At 36.9% G+C, this 19,322-nt stretch overlaps 1 protein-coding gene across 1 annotated transcript in view; it reads left to right on the top strand.

Moving 5' to 3' along the window:
• Positions 1–17,280, top strand: part of LOC141331501 (macrophage mannose receptor 1-like) — a 57,103-nt gene extending 39,823 nt beyond the window's left edge. Inside the window, exons 5-12 of the mRNA XM_073836560.1 lie at positions 9,819–9,924; positions 10,184–10,416; positions 10,919–11,084; positions 11,272–11,424; positions 11,699–11,815; positions 11,979–12,140; positions 12,247–12,279; positions 15,774–17,280. Coding sequence (XP_073692661.1) covers positions 9,819–9,924; positions 10,184–10,416; positions 10,919–11,084; positions 11,272–11,424; positions 11,699–11,815; positions 11,979–12,140; positions 12,247–12,279; positions 15,774–16,012 — 1,209 coding nt within the window. The 3' untranslated portion in view covers positions 16,013–17,280. The remainder of the gene's footprint in view (positions 1–9,818; positions 9,925–10,183; positions 10,417–10,918; positions 11,085–11,271; positions 11,425–11,698; positions 11,816–11,978; positions 12,141–12,246; positions 12,280–15,773) is intronic.
• The last annotated feature ends 2,042 nt before the right edge of the window (positions 17,281–19,322 follow it).

Genomic DNA, 19,322 nt, shown 5'->3' with positions numbered 1-19,322 from the left:
GCCCTTGCTTGACAATCCTCTCAAGGCTACGGTCATCCCTGTCACTTGTGCACCTTTTCCAGCCCCATTTGTTTTCCTTCCTCTTAACACTCTGTTAATATACTTCAATACTGTGCTCTGTGAGCATCCAGCTTCTTTTGCAATTGCCTTTTGAGACTTTTCCTCCTTATTGAGGATGTCAATGATGGTCTTCTGCACAACCGTCAAGTCAGCAATCTTCCACATGATTCTGAAGCCTACTAAGCCAGACTGAGACAATTTAAAGGCTGGGGAAACCTTTGCAGGTGTTTTGCGTTAATTAGCTGACTAGATTGGGACACAGGTAGCCTACAATGTTGAACTTTGTCATGATATTCTAATTTTGTAAAAAACTGAAACAAATAAAGGCTTAAAATATTTCACTTTGTGTGTAGTGAACTAATATAACATACAAGTTTCACTTTTTGAAACAAATTATTGAAATAAATGGACTTTCCCTCGATATTCAAATTTTTTGGCACATACCTGTATAGTCAGTAGAAATTTAATTTAATGATTTATCACTTTTGACCAACAGGTGGCTCTGCTTTTAAATTTATGTGATGTGGTAAACTAGGGGTGACAATGACCCACACACAGTTTGGTGCCAACATGCCAAAGAATTGCAGAGAAACAGCCTTCAATTCATTTTGGCATTTTTCATATGTCTGACCACTAGGTGGCACTGTGCTGAAACGGGCAACTGTGGCGAGCTCTTCATTAAATTCATACGTTTGTTATTCAAGTTATCTTTTGATAACTTTTTGTTCGGACCATCTGAAGATGGTCTGTATCAATTTTGGTGAAAATCAGACTAACTGCCTAGAACGAATTTGAACAGGTATTTTTTTTTTTATTACATAATTGTCAAATATGTAATTAACGGTTTGATTGACAGTAGTGATTCTAGACAGTAGCGTGTTTACCCACCACATCTAATTTGACCAAAGATTGAACTTAGTCATATGTTTTTTATGAAAATATCTTATTCCATTCAAGAGTTATAGCCATTTTAATAAAAGTGGCTCTGCCTACTTCTAACATTTTGGCATCCTGTCACAAGTGTGAATCACAGAGCAAATTTTTCACAATCACATGGCAAATTTTTTTTATCTCTATATAATGCCCATCAAGTTTCAAGTGAAATTGCCTATGAAAAGTTTGAAAAAGTAGATTTTTCAGAAATCCAAAATAGTGTAAAATTTTAAATTAAATTAAATTGCAGATACCCATTGTGTTTGTGTTTGTTTGTTGATAAGACACTTGAGTCTACGACATACAGTCTAGGTGTTATCCTTTGCGCGTATATTATGCTTATACTTCACACTTGAACCCCTTACAAGAGTGAATTTACAGGTTATTGCACTAAACAGTGGGAGTATTGAATTAATAGAGGCCTTAGGAGGCATTTAACTGTTCAAAGACAATTACCGTATTTTCTGCACCATAAGGCGCACCGGATTATAAGGCGCAGTCTCAATTACGGGGTCTATTTCTGTACTTAACCCATACATAAGGCGCACCGTATTATAAGCCGCATGCTAAAACATACGGTCTAAAAAAAAGGTAACGGAAGCAAAACAGTGAGTTTAGTTGAACTTTATTCTACTATTTAACAATACACTCACATTATTTGTAATCAATCTTCTCCCACAAATCCATCAAAGTCCTCATCTTCTGTGTCTGAATTCAACAGCTGGGCAATTTCGCCATCAAACATGCCGGGTTCTCGCTCATCATTGTCAAAGTCAGCCTAACAAACAAACGTTAAGCCTACGTACTATACGTATTACGTAATGTTCTCTGATTGGTTTATCGCTGCCAGCGTACATACTGTACGTATTACGTCCCTGTGTCAGCGGGAAATGGTCTGACAGTCAGTTAAGCGGAGCGCTTACCAAAGTCGCACAACATTTTTACAGATTTTGGAACTCAGTGCACACATAAGGCACACCGGATTATTAGGCGCACAACCGATTTTTGAGAAAATTTAAGGCTCTTAGGTGCGCCTTATAGTGCGGAAAATACGGTACTGAAGTGCATAGCACAGACTTACTGATCCACTAACAGATAGAAGTGGACAGGAGGTGGTTTGGAATAATATTGTTGAGAACTAAACTTAAGTCTCTAGTTTGTCCAGATGTTGCAGGATGTAGTACAGTCCCATGTTTGCTGCATCATTCATGGACATGTTTGTTCGATAATCAAACTGAAGGGTGTCTAGCAAAGGTCCAGTGATGTTATTCAGGTGGTTCTACACCAGTCTCTGTCTACTGGTGTTCAACTTACTTCTCAAATGACCACAGACATTAAGCAATGAGTCAAGCCAAATCAAGATACCTTTATTTATATAGTGTTTTATGCAATACAGATTTGCAATTCAGACACGGTTTGGTTTAATTTAAGGCTGCAGAACAAGTGAGATTGCGGATTGGTATTAATCAGAATATTCACCCAGTTCCTTCTCCTTGATGATTGGAATGCATTATGCCAGCATTTGGTGGGGCTGAAGCTGGCCATAGGGTCTGTGCAGAGGACTTGTCTGGTTTGCATGGCCTTTGCTAAGGATGTGTGCCAATGGCCATCTAGTTGACAAGATCTTTGCAGGGTAGCTGTCTCAATCGCACATCTAGTTGTTATGGTCTCCATTTACATTTAGGGATGTTGTGGTCATCACTAGATGTTGATTGACCATCTGGTCTGGACATGGAATGGATCTGGGTTACTATGGTGACCTCAGAATAAAAATGAAAGATACAGACAAATGTAAGCATATATGCCATTCTTCTTACAATTTATTTATATTTATAGTCCTGTGTTTCTGTTGGAAAGTCTATGCAAAGTGGTAGAGTGTTGTTTCTTGACCTTGTTCTTCCTCTGTCCTGCTTACTGTCTCATGCTCTGGATTATCTCTTGTTTAATAAAATCTTCCATTGCTTGCATTTCAATCCTGCCTCTGCACTTATTATATTACATCAAGCTTGCACTGCAGCTGAGCGGCTCTGCTTTTACTGTGGAAGTTGCAGAGGAGCAGCAGTGCAGCAGTCCCGCAGTGGCCCCCATTCCAAAGTGTTGTCCTGTCATGACTGCCACGCTAGAGTCCTCAGCCATTATGGTCGCCACACCAGAGTCCTCAGCCGTCATGAATGCCACATCAGTGTTTCTAGTCATCATGCACGTCATATCTGAAGCTGTCAAGGCAATTCCTTGGCATTTAAAACTGGCTTTCAATTTCGAGAACACACTGCATCTCTGTGGTTGTACCAAGTATAGGGGTCTCAGACGTGGTCCCATTGTCACTTGCACTGCCTGTTATGACAGTGGCCATGTTGTGTGTTTGGGCTGCATGCCCAAAATTTCTTTTGAGTTTGCTATAAAGAAACTGATGCACGTCTCCAAAGAATACACTTGAGTTTGACACTGTATTTCTAAGATGGAAAGCATTCTAAATGGGTAATTGATCATGATGAAGAACCAGATAGCGCATTGAGTGGCCTATTTTCCACCAGTAGGAACCCGTTGCTAGGTCAGAGTTCTGACGATCCTTCTAAGAACCGTTTTGCTTTCCATGGGATAGAGAGCCACCACAGGGAAAGGTCTTTTGTCACTGAATATGTCTCTTCTTTCCCAGCAATGCTAGTGCAGCAGTGCCAAACTCAAACAAGCATGAAGCATGACAGCTGGTTTGAGCTGGTCCTGAGCTGGTTATAAGCTGGTACTAAGAAGGAGCTAGTTGCTTATGACATGACCAGTTTAAACCAGCTCATAACCAGCTTTAACCAGCTCAGAACTAACTAAGAACCAGCTCAAACCAGCTTCTATTCTTCAAAACATACCTAGCCAGCATATGCTGGTCTTTTTTTAGCCAGCCAGTCTGTCCTATATTTAGGGCCCGAGCCCTATTGTTCTTCTAAGGATTCTTATTTTTAGGGCACAAACCCAAAGGGGCGAAGTGCCCTATTGTTTTCCTTAGGATTATTCTTATTATTAGGGCCCGAGCCCAAAAGAGCGAAGGCCCTATTGTTCTTCTAAGGATTCTTCTTAGGGCCCGAGACCAAAAGGGCAAAGGCCCTATTGTTCTTCTAAGGGTTCTTATTAGGGCCCGAGCCCAAAAGGGCGAAAGCCCTATTGTTCTTGTAAGGGTTCTTTTTTTTTTTTTTCAGCCTTCCGGGCTATTTTGGGGGCCTTAACATACTCAAAAACTCTTGAAAATTTGCACACACGTTGGAATCTGCCGTTGTCCGGACGCCACAGAGGCTGGGACCCGGGCGTGGTTCAAAGCTCTACAGTGCCCCCTGGAACACAGTTTGAAAACTGTATAACTAATATAGTTAATGTTAACAAATGAAACTGGATGGCAACATTTTATATATTGTGTGTATGTGTCTCTGTGTTGATTTTAAAGTGTAACCCTTTCAATTCTGTAAACTTAAAATCCAAACTAGCAGAGGGTTACTGTGAATGCATGTGCCAACTGGGCACCGTTTTCCTTATTGATTCTTAGTTATGTAGCGCTTAAGAGTGATGTCTTATAACAGAAGTCACCAGCAAAGCAATATCCACATACAAATTGAACAGATAGGTAACGATGACATTTAAGCAGAAGTGGTGGATGTAATGCAAGCAATAATAACATTTTGTTATCATCATGAATTACATGTTCTTATCATCATCATCAGAATATAGGGAAAATGTAGCATATTGGTTCACAGTTGGCATTACTGAAGTCCTTGCAGGGGGTTAGGTTTATAGCAAACTCCTTCTAGAGATTTAATGAAATCAACATTATATTTGATCAGTCTGATCTAGAGGCCATAGAGATGTTAAATTGTGAAGATCTTGAGTTTTCATTAAAGGGCGTGTCCGTGGCGGCCTGACAAAGTTTGTTGTTTCGACATGGACATAGAAGTTGTCATAACTTAGCCATAAAATGTCCGATCTGCCTCAAACTTCACAGGTTTGGTAAGAGTCCTGGCCTGAAGACACCTAAAGGCCAATATGCAGATATTATCATAGCGCCACCTGTTGGCAGCAGGATATATCATATCTTTCACTAACTCAAAAATACCAAGGTCAATCTGCACCAAACTTCATATGTTTGATAATAGTGTTGGCCTGAACACATCTACATGCCAATAATCAGTTATAGGCATAGCGCCACCAGCTGGCAGTGGGAAATTTGGCACATTTAAGTGACTTATGACATATTTATCCTATATTTACTGTATTAAAAGCATACTGCCCACTGTTTGCTGTTTTCCTAAAGCCACCGGTCGGCGGTGAGCCCGGGTGCGAGGGCCCGTTCATCGCTGCTTGCAGCTTTATTTATTTATTTTTTTTTAACCGTTTGGGCACTTTTGGGGGGCTTAACATACTCAAAAACCCTTGAAAATTTGCACACACGTTGGAATCTGCGTCGTCCGGACGCCACAGAGGCTGGGACCCGGGCATGGTTCAGGGCCTCTACAGCACCCCCTGGAACACAGTTTGAAAACTTGATGTACTGTGCACACATACTTGAACGTACTGATATGAAACTCAGTGCACAGATCTCACTGAGCCAAACAACTTTTGTACTCTATGTCATAGGCTCCACCCAACAGGAAGTGAGATATTTAGGGCTGTTTAAAAAGTGCATGCTCTGGAATTTGATATACTCCTCCCAGGATTTCCATGGGATTGTCACCAAACTCGGTCAGCATGATCTCAAGACATTGGGGATGCAAAATTGCGAGGGGATTTTTGATATCTCGAACGGTTTGGCCATGGCAAGGCGACAAAGTTATGGCGAGAAATGAGAAACAGGAAGTGTCTAATAACTGTTGCACTCATTGCCTGATTCCGATGAAACTTCACCAGTTTGTTCGTTGCATGATGCCCATTACATAAACATGACTATTATGAGTCAAAGTTATAGCGCCACCAACTGGCAGCAGGAAGTGTGTCATTTTCAAAATGCTTTGAAATCAGCCTTCATCAAAATAATGTCAAAACACGGCCAATGAGAATATGTAAAGGGGTCGATGATAAATCAAATGCTGTTGCCATGGCGACGTGTCAAACTTCAAAATTAGGTTCCTGTCTTTTCGAGGCAGATAACATGCTTAGAATTTCATGAAACTCAACACACACATCAATATTAATGATAGTTAGACACTGGCAAAAGGCCATAAATGGGTGTGGAGCAGGCACTCTATAGCGCCATCTTTTGACAAAAGTTGGGGAGTTAGTTTTTGTACTCTGTACATATATCATTCTCATCAATCTGGATAACTTTATAAATTAAACTCATTAGCTACAACCAACAGGAAGCTGGCTATTTTGATTTGAATGTGGATTTTTGGAAAAATCAGGTTGTAAACAAATTCATACTGCTCATAAGAGCAGCATGCTGTTCACACCAAACTTTTTTAACATGAAGAGACTATTCTGAAGATGCTAAATTGCAGGCGGATTTGGGATATCTTGAACGGTGTTGATGTGGTGATTTTTTTTTAAAGTGATAGTAAAAAAGATAACCATAATTTTTTATATATATTTAAAGTGCAGCATCCAAACTCTTTAAAACTTTTTTCACACAGAGAGCTAGTCACTCTGAGCAAACGCTTTTATTTTCACAAGTATGCAAGCTTCTATGAATTAAAAAAAAAAAAAAATTAAAAAGAAATCAGAAATCTGCTCTCACTCTTCCTGACTGTATGTCTGTGTGTGTGCGTTGAGTGTCAGAGTGAGTGTATGGGGGAGGGGTGAAAGGGAGGGAGGGTGAGAGAGCAGTGACACATGCTGTCTTGCATCTTTGAGGAAGAAATGCACATTGATGTAGTGTAATCTCCATAAATATGTCTGATTTTGACAGTCTGATCTTTGAGAAAATATAAAGGGTCACTAACTCTTTCATTGTTTGTATTTTGCAGTTTTTTTTTTTTTTTTTTTTTTTTTATATATATATACTGAACTGTACCATGAACTTGTCCTATGCAGTCACATAGCAAAAGATTAAGAAAAATACTTTTTAGCATAAGCGATTTATCTATATTGATAGACATGTATTCTCATAGTGTTATTTATTGAATATATTTATTATTATATATATATACATATACATATAATATATATATATTTTTAAATATTTGTTACAAATATTTGTATGTTCATGTTAATTCACAGTACATAAACTAATGTTAATACAAATTAGCAAACATGTTTAGTATCCTCCGACTGCATAGAATCAAATTCTGAAGCTAAAATTCTGAGTCAGTACCAATCATATGCTACGCGATTTTCTATGGAATCTGTCAGCTCAAATCTACAGACTGGCCCTGACTTTCAGCAACTAGTGTCAACTTCTCCAGACAGTAAATCGGTGGAAAATCAGGCCAAAAATAGTATAGTGTATTCCAGGCTTTAGCCAGATACAAATTTACATTTTAATAATGTATGAATACTTATTTTAGCTCAATATTAATTAACATTAATAAATGCTATTTAATTATTGATCATGTTAACTAATATAGTTAATGTTAACAAATGAAACTGGATGGCAAAATTTTATATATTGTGTGTATGTGTCTGTGTGTCGATTTTAAACTGTAACCCTTTCAATTCTGTAAACTTTAAATCCAAACTGGCAGAGGGTTACTGTGAATGCATGTGCCAACTGGGCACCGTTTTCCTAATTGATTCTTAGTTATGTAGCACTTAAGAGTGATGTCTTATAACAGGAGTCACCAGCAAAGCAATATCCACATACAAATTGTACAGCTAGGTAATGATGACACTTAAGCAGAAATGGTGGACGTAATGCAAGTAATATTAACATTTTGTTATCATCATCAGAATATAGGGAAAATGTAGCAGTTTTATATGATTGGTTCACAGTTGGCATTATCTGAAGTCCTTGCAGGGGTTAGGTTTATATCTTCAAATGTGTTGGAGTCATCAAAGATGTTTCTAAAAGGCTAGATTTAAACTGGTGCTCGAGTAATATCAAGTTAGCTCAGAATTGGTATCCTGAGGTACAAATAGAAAAAAAGGAGAATAATTAGCATAGCTGCTGTTCATAACCTTTCAGGCAGTCTTGTGCATTTGATCAGATGTAACTAAAGTACAAGGTTATGAGATACATTATATTAATGTTTGGCTTAGATAAAGCAGTCCTGCATAAAATACAACTTCTTTTTTTATCTTATGTAGTAATGAAAGGTGTAAAGGTAAATATTCTTCATCATCGTAAAATGCCCTTAAAACAAAAAGAAAAAATACATGCTCAAAGTGCAGAAGCTATGCATAAAAGTTTTATATCATGGTGTTTTAGGAGCATTTAGTAGTGTGCAAAATGATATATTGTAGAAGTATAGCTAATAATAACAAGCAAGAAAAATCCAAACTGGCAGAGGGTTACTGTGAATGCATGTGCCAACTGGGCACCGTTTTCCTGATGCCATCGAGATGGCGACTACGCAGATGGCGAGGTCCCGTTCATCGCTGCTTGCAGCTTTAATTATTTATTGTTTTCAGGTTTATATATAACTTTATTTCAGACACACAATTGGTCCATAGATAAAAAATAAAAGTATGGAAAAAGTACAATACATTAAATGACATAGCTTACAATAAAATTCATGAAAGACTAAAATGCCAGTGTTTCCAAAGGCCAGACATATATCTGTAACAGCTTTTCTTAGGACTGGTTAGTGCCAGTCTAATTCCATTTTCAGATTTGTCCAAACGACACATGAATTTAAACATTAATTGCCTTAATAAGGCTCCACAGGTGGAAACACCAGAGTTCACAAAAAGCTGACTAGCACTGTGCCATCTTGGGACATGAAGGAGGAGCCTCATGGCATCATTGTAGGCTACAGTGAGTCTCCGCAGGCTACTGTTCTTATATCACCACCACAAATGTGCTGTGCACATAGGGGTACAGTAGGATCTGAATAAAAAACATTTAACATCTGGTGAGCAAATGCTAAATTTTCGCAGCAACATATTGGCTTGGGCATATAATTTGCAGCACTGTCTGTACAAATCTCTGTCGTCACTCATGTCATCAGTTATGATATGGCCCAGATATTTTATTTCTTTACACGTCTTCAGAGGCTGATCACTCAAGTAGAAATCAGGAAAAATTAGTCTCCTGTCCTCCTTGGTTCTGACAATCATGATATTACTCTTACTGGAATTGTATCTGATATTAAAGTCACTTCCATACTGTGAACACACCTTTAAAAACTGCTGCAACCCAGCACTGTACAGGCTTAGCACTACCAGGTCATCAGCATACATTAGGTGGTTGACGACAGAGTTTCCCACAAGACAGCCTGTCTTACAAACATTCAACAATTTGGACAAATCATCCAAATAGACATTAAAAAGGTACGGAGATAGAATTCCACCCTGTCGCACGCCATTTTGAACATTAAAAGGGATTGATAACACATTGCCCCATTTCACTTGCATTGTTTGATTTGCATACCAATAAATTAATATTTGGATAATGTATTTGGGGACACCTCTACAGAGCAATTTCATAAATATTTTTTGTGATTAGGTTTATTCTAATTGTATGCATAATTGTTAGCAGACTAACTAAAGTCTGAGTGTGTTCGTGAGTAGGGTGGGGGGTGCTGCGTGAGAGAACAGTGGTAATATAAAAATATGAACGTGAATTGTTATATTTTACGAGGGTTTATTTATGTCGATAATATAAATTAAAAAATATGATTCTTTTGTTTGTTTGTTTGTTTTTCTTTTCTTTTTTTGTGCTGAGATATTTGTCTGAACTCTGTTCCATTCAGAATTTTGACTGTGTCGTCATGGTTAGAAGCCCAGAAAAGATGACAGGTGTGTGGCAAGTCAAAATCTGTGGAGATCAAAAAAATTTCATCTGCAAACGGAAAACAGGTTGGATCAATCATCAAAATCAAATCATTGTAAACTTTGTATCTGAAATAATGTGTTAATACATTTGCGATATACTTTAGTTAAATGCACTGGTCACAGCTCAAGCAAATCTTTGCAATATAGAGTTATGACTTACAACACATGTATTACAACACAAACCAGTTTATTGGTAAGCAGTAATTGTTATACCAGGTCACTGTTTATTCTTTAGAATATTTCACCTAATTTGTGTAACCTTTATTTAATCTATGTGTTATAGACTCTCAGCTTGCTCGTCCTGTGACTACAGCATTGCCGCAACATTTCTTCACACTGGCAAATGATTCTTACAAGGTTCAGATAGAGAAAATGAGCTGGGATGAAGCCAGGAGACAGTGTAAAGCAGATGATGCTGACCTTGCCAGTGTGCTTGATTCCATCAGCCAAGCTTACACAATCCTTAAAGTCAGCAAACTCAAGGAGCCTTTGTGGATTGGTCTCAACAGCAACCTGGTACAAACATGCTTTTACAAAATAATAATTCCTATGCGCATAAAGTAAGCATTACAGCACATTATAAAATTCAAATTTAAAAATGTTAAAAAATTTTTTAAAACACATTTGAAAGTAATTAACTGCAGTGTCAAGATATTGCTATCCTATGCTAACATGTGTGCATGAGTGTGCTCAAATGGGTAACAAAGATTTTGCCATGCAAAAAATGTTCCTGGGCCAATATCCTTGAGGATCCTGGAAAACACTCTGTCTTCAACCAGTGAGATTTTGAAGATTAGTGCTGGGGTTGGGGCTTCAACAACATTATTATCCCTTGTATAATTTGCCTCCAGTTTTAAGGTATAGGTTATGATGAGGATTAAAAAAAATAGGGTTAGTGTGAAGAGTTGTTTGACAGAATGTTAAACACATTCTCCATGGCAAAATCTTGGCCACCACTAGAATGTTAAGTCATGCTGATAATGTCAAGAATCTTAAGAATGAAATTTGTTTGCTTTAGACACTTGGTCGGTACCGCTGGGTGGACAACTGGCTTCTAAGCTACAGTAAATGGGCAACAGGAGAGCCCAAAAATAATTTAGCTTGTGTATATATTGACACGGATGGTGACTGGAAAACGGCTGCATGCAGCAACAAGTATTATTCCCTTTGCAAACGATCAACAGGTATTTCATTCAACATTCTGCAGGCAATAATAATTTGCTTTATTAAAATTAATTTTATTTATAAAGCAGAAAATGAACATTTCAGGCATAATCAGATTAAAACAGACACAGGATGTTTATTTTTTATTAGTTGAATTTCTGGTTCAAGATAAAGTTAATATGCTAACATCCTTCCACTGTCCCAAAGACATTGCTCCCACAGACCCACCTCAGATGCCAGGGAACTGCCCTGAGTCAAAGAAGCGTAAAACCTGGATCCCTTTTAGAGGACACTGTTATGCCATCATGGCCTCTATGTCTGACAACTGGGCTCATGCCACAGTGGAATGCATGAGAATGGGTAGGCATTACTAACTTTGTACAAGGGTACAAGTGTAAATATATTTGTTTTCATTTAAACATGTCACCTTATAGTAGTGCATCTATGTATGTACTTTTTTTTTTCTTGGCAAACACAGTGAGGAAATGTTTTAAAAAATGTAAAAAAAAAAAAAAAAAAAAAGCTTCAAAAGTAACAAAAACATAAAATATTTGATTGCCTTTTAAATAAACCACTTTTTATGCTTTTTGGTGACTGAAATAATAATAATAATAATACTGATCTCTAATTTTAGGAGCATCACTGGTGAGTATTGAGGATCCAATAGAATCTGCGTTTCTTTATCGGAATATAGAGATCATGCAGGATGGAGTCAAATCATTCTGGATCGGGATGCACCGCAGTCATATGGGTTAGAAATTTATTTAATACAAACAAACAATACTCAAAATGATCTCAGAAGCACTACCTGATGTGTGTGTATCTCTGTGTGTGTGTGTGTGTGTGTGTGTGTGTGTGTGTGTGTGTGTGTGTGTGTGTGTGTGTGTGTGTGTGTGTGTGTGTGTGTGTCACAGGTGAATGGATGTGGATTGATAATATGGTGGTAGATTACACAAACTGGAAACCTCGGATGCCTAGTGATTTTGGTAGTTGTGTGGAAGTCCAGTCAAGCACTGGAATGTGGAGTACCACAAACTGCAATTCTTACAAGCCTTATATTTGCAAGACTGTGAAAGGTTAGTTGTCCAAACAAATATACAAGTGCAACTTTATTTTTTACATTCAATTTAATGTTAGTGGTTATCTTTCATAAACACGTACAAATATGTCTTTTTATTTCAGTTATACCACCAACAGAGAAGCCATCAATACCACGTATGTAATACATCTATATTTTAAGTGCTGCAAGGAATTAATTTTAATTAATTATAATTAGGGCTGTTTAAGTTTACACATTTATTTTTATTGTTGTTTCTTTCTTTTTTCTTTTTTTTTTTTTTTTTTTGCTCAATTACACATTTACCTATTACATTATTTTACATTCCAATTAATCCTGTCTGATAGCACTAACACAAGTGTCCATATTCAACACAATCCATTAGTTTATACTTTCACACTGGTCACATTTTTAAAGCAGAGTGCAATTGTTCTCAGCGCCCCCTGCAATGTTGGTCTACTGATCTATATAGTAGAGCTGTCTATTCAGCAAGTTAATCTAATCAAAATGTTTAACACAATTAACTGTTGTGTGTCTCCAAGTAACACACAGGTTTTAAGAAAATCTGTGTTTTGAACGAACCGAGTAAATCAATAATTAAATGGCCATTTCGTTCAGTCAGACATTTGAATGAATGGAATGAATGAACAAATTACTCAGTGACCTCTACATTAAAATATTTACCACCACCTAACACCTAGTTTCTTATTTAAATTACAATTTCATAAAAAAATATATGTATATTTCATATTATTCATTTAAATAAACAATAATTATAATAAAAAATTATAAATTAAATTTATTTAGGACTGCTTAGTCCTATTTGAAGTTATCCCAACAGGAGTAGAAGGGCGTTTTTTTAAGCATATTTCATAAATTAATTGTATTCTGAAGCACAGTATAAAAAGCTTAAATATTTTAATAAATAAAAATAAATAAATAAATAAATAACTGATCAAAATTACAGAATACTTACAGATACCTCCAAGTTAGTTGGTGTTAATCTGGCACCTGATGCTAATTTCCTTAATTATATGACAAACCCTATTTAACTGGCAGCATTCCTCCAATTTTCATGGAGATTGCAAGACGGTGGTCTGCTCTTAGGTGACTGAAACCCTGCGACAGGAGGTTGTCCAGATGAAGGCCAAAGGGATGACCCTTTCAGCCATTGCAAGAGCAGTTGGTCATTCCAAATCTGTGATTTCTCGAATATTGCAGGCTTGCAATGACACTAAATCATTCAAGTCCCCCAAAAGGCTGGTCATCCACATAAGACAAATACATGAGAAGACAGAATAATGCAGAGACTCTCCTGGTTCAACACTGGAGCTGGAATTGCTTGCCAGTTCAGTGCTAAACAGGGTAAGAATCAGTCTCAGGATGTTTACAAGTTTAATTTATTTAGGCCTGACAGGAAACATTTTATTTCAAACTGAGGAAAGACTGGCGTAAAGAAGTCAGTAAAAGTTGGAGGAGGTGTCATGGTTTGGGGGATATTTTCTGCAGCAGGAGTTGGGCCTCGTATACACGTACATGGCAGGGTGAATGCAAATGTTTATCAGAACCTCCTTCAGCACCATTTCGCTATTTTCATACAATGCCTGCAAAACAGGTAAAGCAGTTCCTTAAAGCTAAGAACATTGCAATAATGAAATGGCTGGACTAGAATCCTGATCTAAACCTGTTTGAAAATCTCTGAAATAATTCTAGATACAGTAGTTATGGCTAAAGCCTGGAATACACTATACGATTTTTGGCCTGATTTTCCGCCGATTTACTGTCTGGAGAAGTTGACACTAGTTGCTGAAAGTCAGGGCCAGTCTGTAGATTTGAGCTGACAGATTCCATAGAAAATCGCGTAGCATATGATTGGTACTGACTCAGAATTTTAGCTTCAGACTTTGATTCTATGCAGTCGGAGGATACTAAACATGTTTGCTATTTTCAGCCAATTTTAGAACGCATATCATTTTCATTTGTTAAGCGTCTCCTAGCAACGTACACATTTCTGCATTAGTTTGTTGTGATCAGAACAACTTTAAAGTCTGGTAGTGTATGATCCTAGGTCCTGTAGTGTATGATGGCCAGTTTTCCTTTGCCACTATTTACAAAGTCTTTAAGTGTATGATGCCTTGTGTTTTAAAAATCTGTTTCAATTTTAATTTTTCTGTTTCAAGTCATGTAGTGTATTCCAAGCTTAAGAAACCCACTACAGTTAGCAAACTATAGTAGAGAAATGAAGAAGAGTGGACATGTATCACACCAGCGCAGTCTGAGAAACTAGTGATGTCCTGCGGCAGCAGATGTGCTGAAGTCATTCAAAGCAAGTCTTTAAGCTTTCTACTAATTTCTGACAGCTGTAATGTGGCAAAATCTTCAGCTGTTGAAGTGGTGGTGGGAGGTTGTGAAGGGGGACAGAGAAGAGAACTTAATGCTTTGAAGAGAATACATGTGTCTGAAGCACTGTTGATCTGTTGATAGAAATAAGGTTTGGTAGTATGGACTTTAGCAGAGAAATATGAAAGCAAAGACTGACACATACCCAGCTCTGAAAGATCTTTTGATTTGTGCCATTTTCTCTCTGCTGCATTTATACTGATGCTCTCGTAGAACATCGGATAACCAGGTGTTAGATAGTGCAGTATGTGCTGGCCTGGAGGAGAGAGAACATGTCTAGACAAGAAGTTAAAAAAATGGACCATAAAGTGTTAGTTGCTGCATTCATATCTAGAGATGGATGGGTCAGTGAGAGGAGAGAGGAAAACACTACAGGGGAAAGATGGGAGGGTGAAAGGGAGGAAAGGGAGCATAGCATAACTTATCAAGTGTATGTTAAGTGTGTATTATTTTAAATTGGATTAGTTGTATACTGGTGTTTTTGCTTAAACTAAATGTATTTAAAAAGATTTGTTTCCAAAAATTGTCATCTGTAGCATGAACTAAGCATGAACACATTACAGTCCCCCTTATAAACACAATTAATGCTCGAAAATAGCTGATTGACCACCCCTTTAAAGTAGCCCTGTAGACCTTGATTAGCTGGGTCAGGTATATTTGATTAGAGTTGGAGCTGAACTATGCAGGGCAACAGTGATATCACAGTTGTATTGTGACAAAACTCAGGCCACCTCCTACAGGTGCTTTTTAAACTGCTTGTTGGGCACCCATACTCCGCCGAAGTATGTTAACTTTATCCAAGGGTATTTGTCCTTGCAACTCATTCAGTTTAGCATGCTTCGAGCTTTAGTGACGATCAAGATTGGCCTTTTTCTTGACTGAAAGCGCATCCCCACAAACTGTCAAGCCAGTCTTCTGATGAAGCTCAAATAAAAACAGAGACTAGGAACATATGCATATTTACTTACTTACATAACATATAATAGGTAATAAGTATACATTAATATACCTAAAATAGAAAAGTTTTAACACACACACACAAATGTACATCAAATGAGAAGATTTTCTTTGACAGGGAGAGGTGTGCACACTTGCACTTGCACACTTGCATGTAAAGCCAAATAGACATTCAAGATCTTAAAATTCTTATCACTTTGACAGCCCTAAATATAAAATAACTATACATATATCTATTAATTCTTATTCTAGACATATTTTAATGTTGGTACTAATTCCTGTCTTTGCATTGCAGTCACTGTGGTGGAAGAGGACCCTCGTGGCTCTGCTGGTATCGCAATAGGGGTTGTCTTGGTTATAATTGCTATGGCAGGGCTTGCCACATTTTTGTTTTTTAAGAGAATCCCTAAGCCTGTGATTGGAGAATGTACGTTTGACAACAGACTCTACATAAATTCTGACCTGATACGGTCTCCTGCCACTATTGATACAAAGGGACTTGTTGCTAATATTGAACAGAATGAGCATGCCTAACACAAACATACACACTTTTACATTTAGATACACACAGACATGCACACACACACCCCTCACTATGACAGTAGAGGAAGTGACCCTATTAAAGCCCATCCAAACCTAAGTTTTACACTTACAGCATACTGTACCTTATAAATCTAGGCGATTATAAAATACATTTGTATCATTTAAGCCAACTGTCTGTTTATATATGAATGCTTTACATATTCTTTTCATTTTTGAGTTGTCAACTAAAGAGAGAACTGATGATTAAACTAGAAAAACATGGATTACAGTTTTAGATACAATTAAAAATCTGTACAGTTCAAACACTTTTGTATATGGATGTTTCCTCAATTATATCATGGTTCTTTTAACCTGTTCTTGCTTTATAATCGTACAATTTTTCTTCTCTCGCTCCTTTCTTTGAATAAACATGTTTTAGGATCTCTCTAATATATATACATATTCACAAAAATATATTTTGGATTATATAATTTTAGAACATTAAATTTTAAATTAAAAAATGTGGTTGAATTAGATCATCTAATAATGTTTGGAACAAACATTAATAGATGAAACAGAATTTATACAGAGAACAGAAGACAGAAAGATTTGCTGGTGCAGGCCACTTTAAGGTGTCAACTATGCGTGACTTGAATAGATAAGAATATAAAGACAAAAATGTATTTTTTATTTCTTTAATGAATCTTGAAGATACATACTGTACATATATATATATATATATATATATATAATCCTGAAAATAACTAGATATGTCTTGCTATGTCTGTCTCTCATATAGAATGCAACTCATGCATGTTGTGAGAAAGAAACATCCCTTTTTCTGGATACTGTACTTTAAATATAATTTTGTTAAATCCAAATAAGCTTTACAATATTATATATTGGACAGGGTTTAAACAATGATTTGTCATGCTTGCTCAATGAACCATACAAAAAGAAATAAATAAAAATAATACTCATGTACCTGTGGAACAGTCCTTAAGACGTTAACAGTTTACAGGCAGGATAGTAAAAGTTATTTAGTTTAGTAAGGAGACCATTTTACTGATTCTGAAAAACACCAGAAGAAAGATGTTCAGAGTCCCTGTCCACCTGCTTGAACATGGCATAGTTCTGCTGCAGGAAAGCACCCTTTTTTTCAGGGACTAATTACTCCAATAAATGTTTGTGAATCTTTTTCAGTTTGTGTCTCAGTTGTTGAACTTTTCAAGTATATATAAATATTTACACAGGGAAATAAAAAGCAGTTGAACATTTCATTCATTCATTCATTCATTCATTCATTCATTCATTCATGTATATATGTATGTATGTATTTATGCTATTTATTTATGAGTTAAGAGCAGTGTGTGGTGGTGTTCTGAAATGAGAAAGCAAATTCCTCAACATTTTTGTAATTTCATGTCACAATTCCTTGGTTAAATAACCATTATTTACATTATCAGAAAAAAAAGAATGAAAAAAAAAAATCAATTTTATATATTCATTTTATTTATTTATTTTGTTTTTGCAATCAATATTCTATTTATTGAACCATGTATGAATCTAATCAAGTTAGTGTTTTTAAGCAGTTTACTTTTTTCTAAATAATAACTCAAGGCAGTAATGGTTTAAACAATATATTTTATTTGTGAACTTATGTTCAGCTATTCTTTTTAACAGGTACCTTTTAACTAGGCCTACATTTTAATCAAACATTAGTAATCAAAGCTTGATAAATATTGATCATTCCCATTATACCATTATTGTATATACCATTATTATTGCATAAACCCATCACAGTCGAACAAAACCAGTCATATCCAATCTTATCATGATGGAGACATTGCCTTAAACTATTAGCTAAAACTTGCCTCACACCTGCTGGGAAGTTTCCAGTATGCTCAGTAAGCACTTCATTAGCTGGTTCAGGTGTGTCTAATTAGGATTGGAGCTAAACTATGCAGGACACTGGCCCTTCAGGACAGAGTTTGGGCACCCCTGCTTTAGAGGGTCTGTTAAAACTCAATGTGCTCAGGGGAGGGGAGAGAGATGTGGACTCCTGTTGTCACTTTACCAGCTGGTGTCGCTGTTGGATAATGTTTGAGTTTTGGAAATTGGAATAATCTTAGTTTTTCCATGTATATATTATTTTTCATCTTCTTTACAAGCATGTGTTTCCTGCACAAAGTAAAAATCAGCAGCATTTCCTTTACAATATAAAAATAAAAATGTCCTTTTCCAAAGATTACGCAAACCTCTACCATTAATTGAAAAAACTGAAATAGACATTAACGTTTACACTTGTCCTTTTTTATTATTTTAATAAATAAGGGTCTTTAAGTAACTTTTGTTGCATGACTATTTCATATACAATGTTCTGTGAAATACGTCAGAACCTTAAGTCAAGTCAATCAAGATTATTTATACAGTGCTTTTTACAATGCAAGTGGTGTCAAAGCAACCTTACAGTATTAAAATAGGACAATAGTGTGTCAATAATGCAAAAGTTCCATGTTGCATCAAAGTCAAATTGCAGAGGACTCATCTGGTTCCCATTGCCTTGCACCAGCAGTTGTCTAGGTTAGGAGTTCTTTACTGATGATCTGTCTCTGGGGCTCATCTAGTTGACATGGTGTCTGCTGACATTTGGCTGTAGGTGCTGATCCACCATCTGCTCTTGGTACTGACTGGATCTGGTGGACTGCAGTGACCATCTGATCTGGATAAAGACTGGATCTGGTGGCTATGGTGACCTCGGAATAAGAAAGAAACAGACTAATATTAATGTAGATGCAAAAGTTCCACGTTGCCACAAAGTCAGATTGGAGAGGACTCATCTGGTTCTTGCGGTCTTGCGTCGATGGCCGTCTGTGAAGAGGTCTTCACGAGCTTCCGGTTTCGATATGAGAGAGTAGCATGCACCTCACGACGGCTCCGTAAAAAATCTAATATAACTTCGTCAGAGCATCTTTTCAGTAATTGTGAGTACTAGGGGTGTGACAAGATCTCGTGGCACGAGATCTCGCGAGACTCCGATGTGTCCCGCGAGATCTGACTGGTCTCGCGAGAACGTGATGATATCATGGCAAAACATTTTGCAATGTTTACATTAGGGCTGCATGACTAATAGTTATAAAAATATCACGATCTCTATTCAAACACCCATGCGATCTTATTCATGAATGACTGTGATTCAGCATTGTCTGTTACAACTGTTTCACGCGCTCCACTGACGCTTACCATGTGAACGTTATTGAAGACATTCGAATCTGCATTCTTACTGGTGTGGTTTCAGAAAGCAACACAAACAGTCTTTTTA

The sequence above is a fragment of the Garra rufa genome, chromosome 3 (assembly GCF_049309525.1).
Source record: "Garra rufa chromosome 3, GarRuf1.0, whole genome shotgun sequence".
Classification (NCBI taxonomy): domain Eukaryota; kingdom Metazoa; phylum Chordata; class Actinopteri; order Cypriniformes; family Cyprinidae; genus Garra; species Garra rufa.
This window is presented reverse-complemented; position numbering and strand designations above follow the sequence as displayed.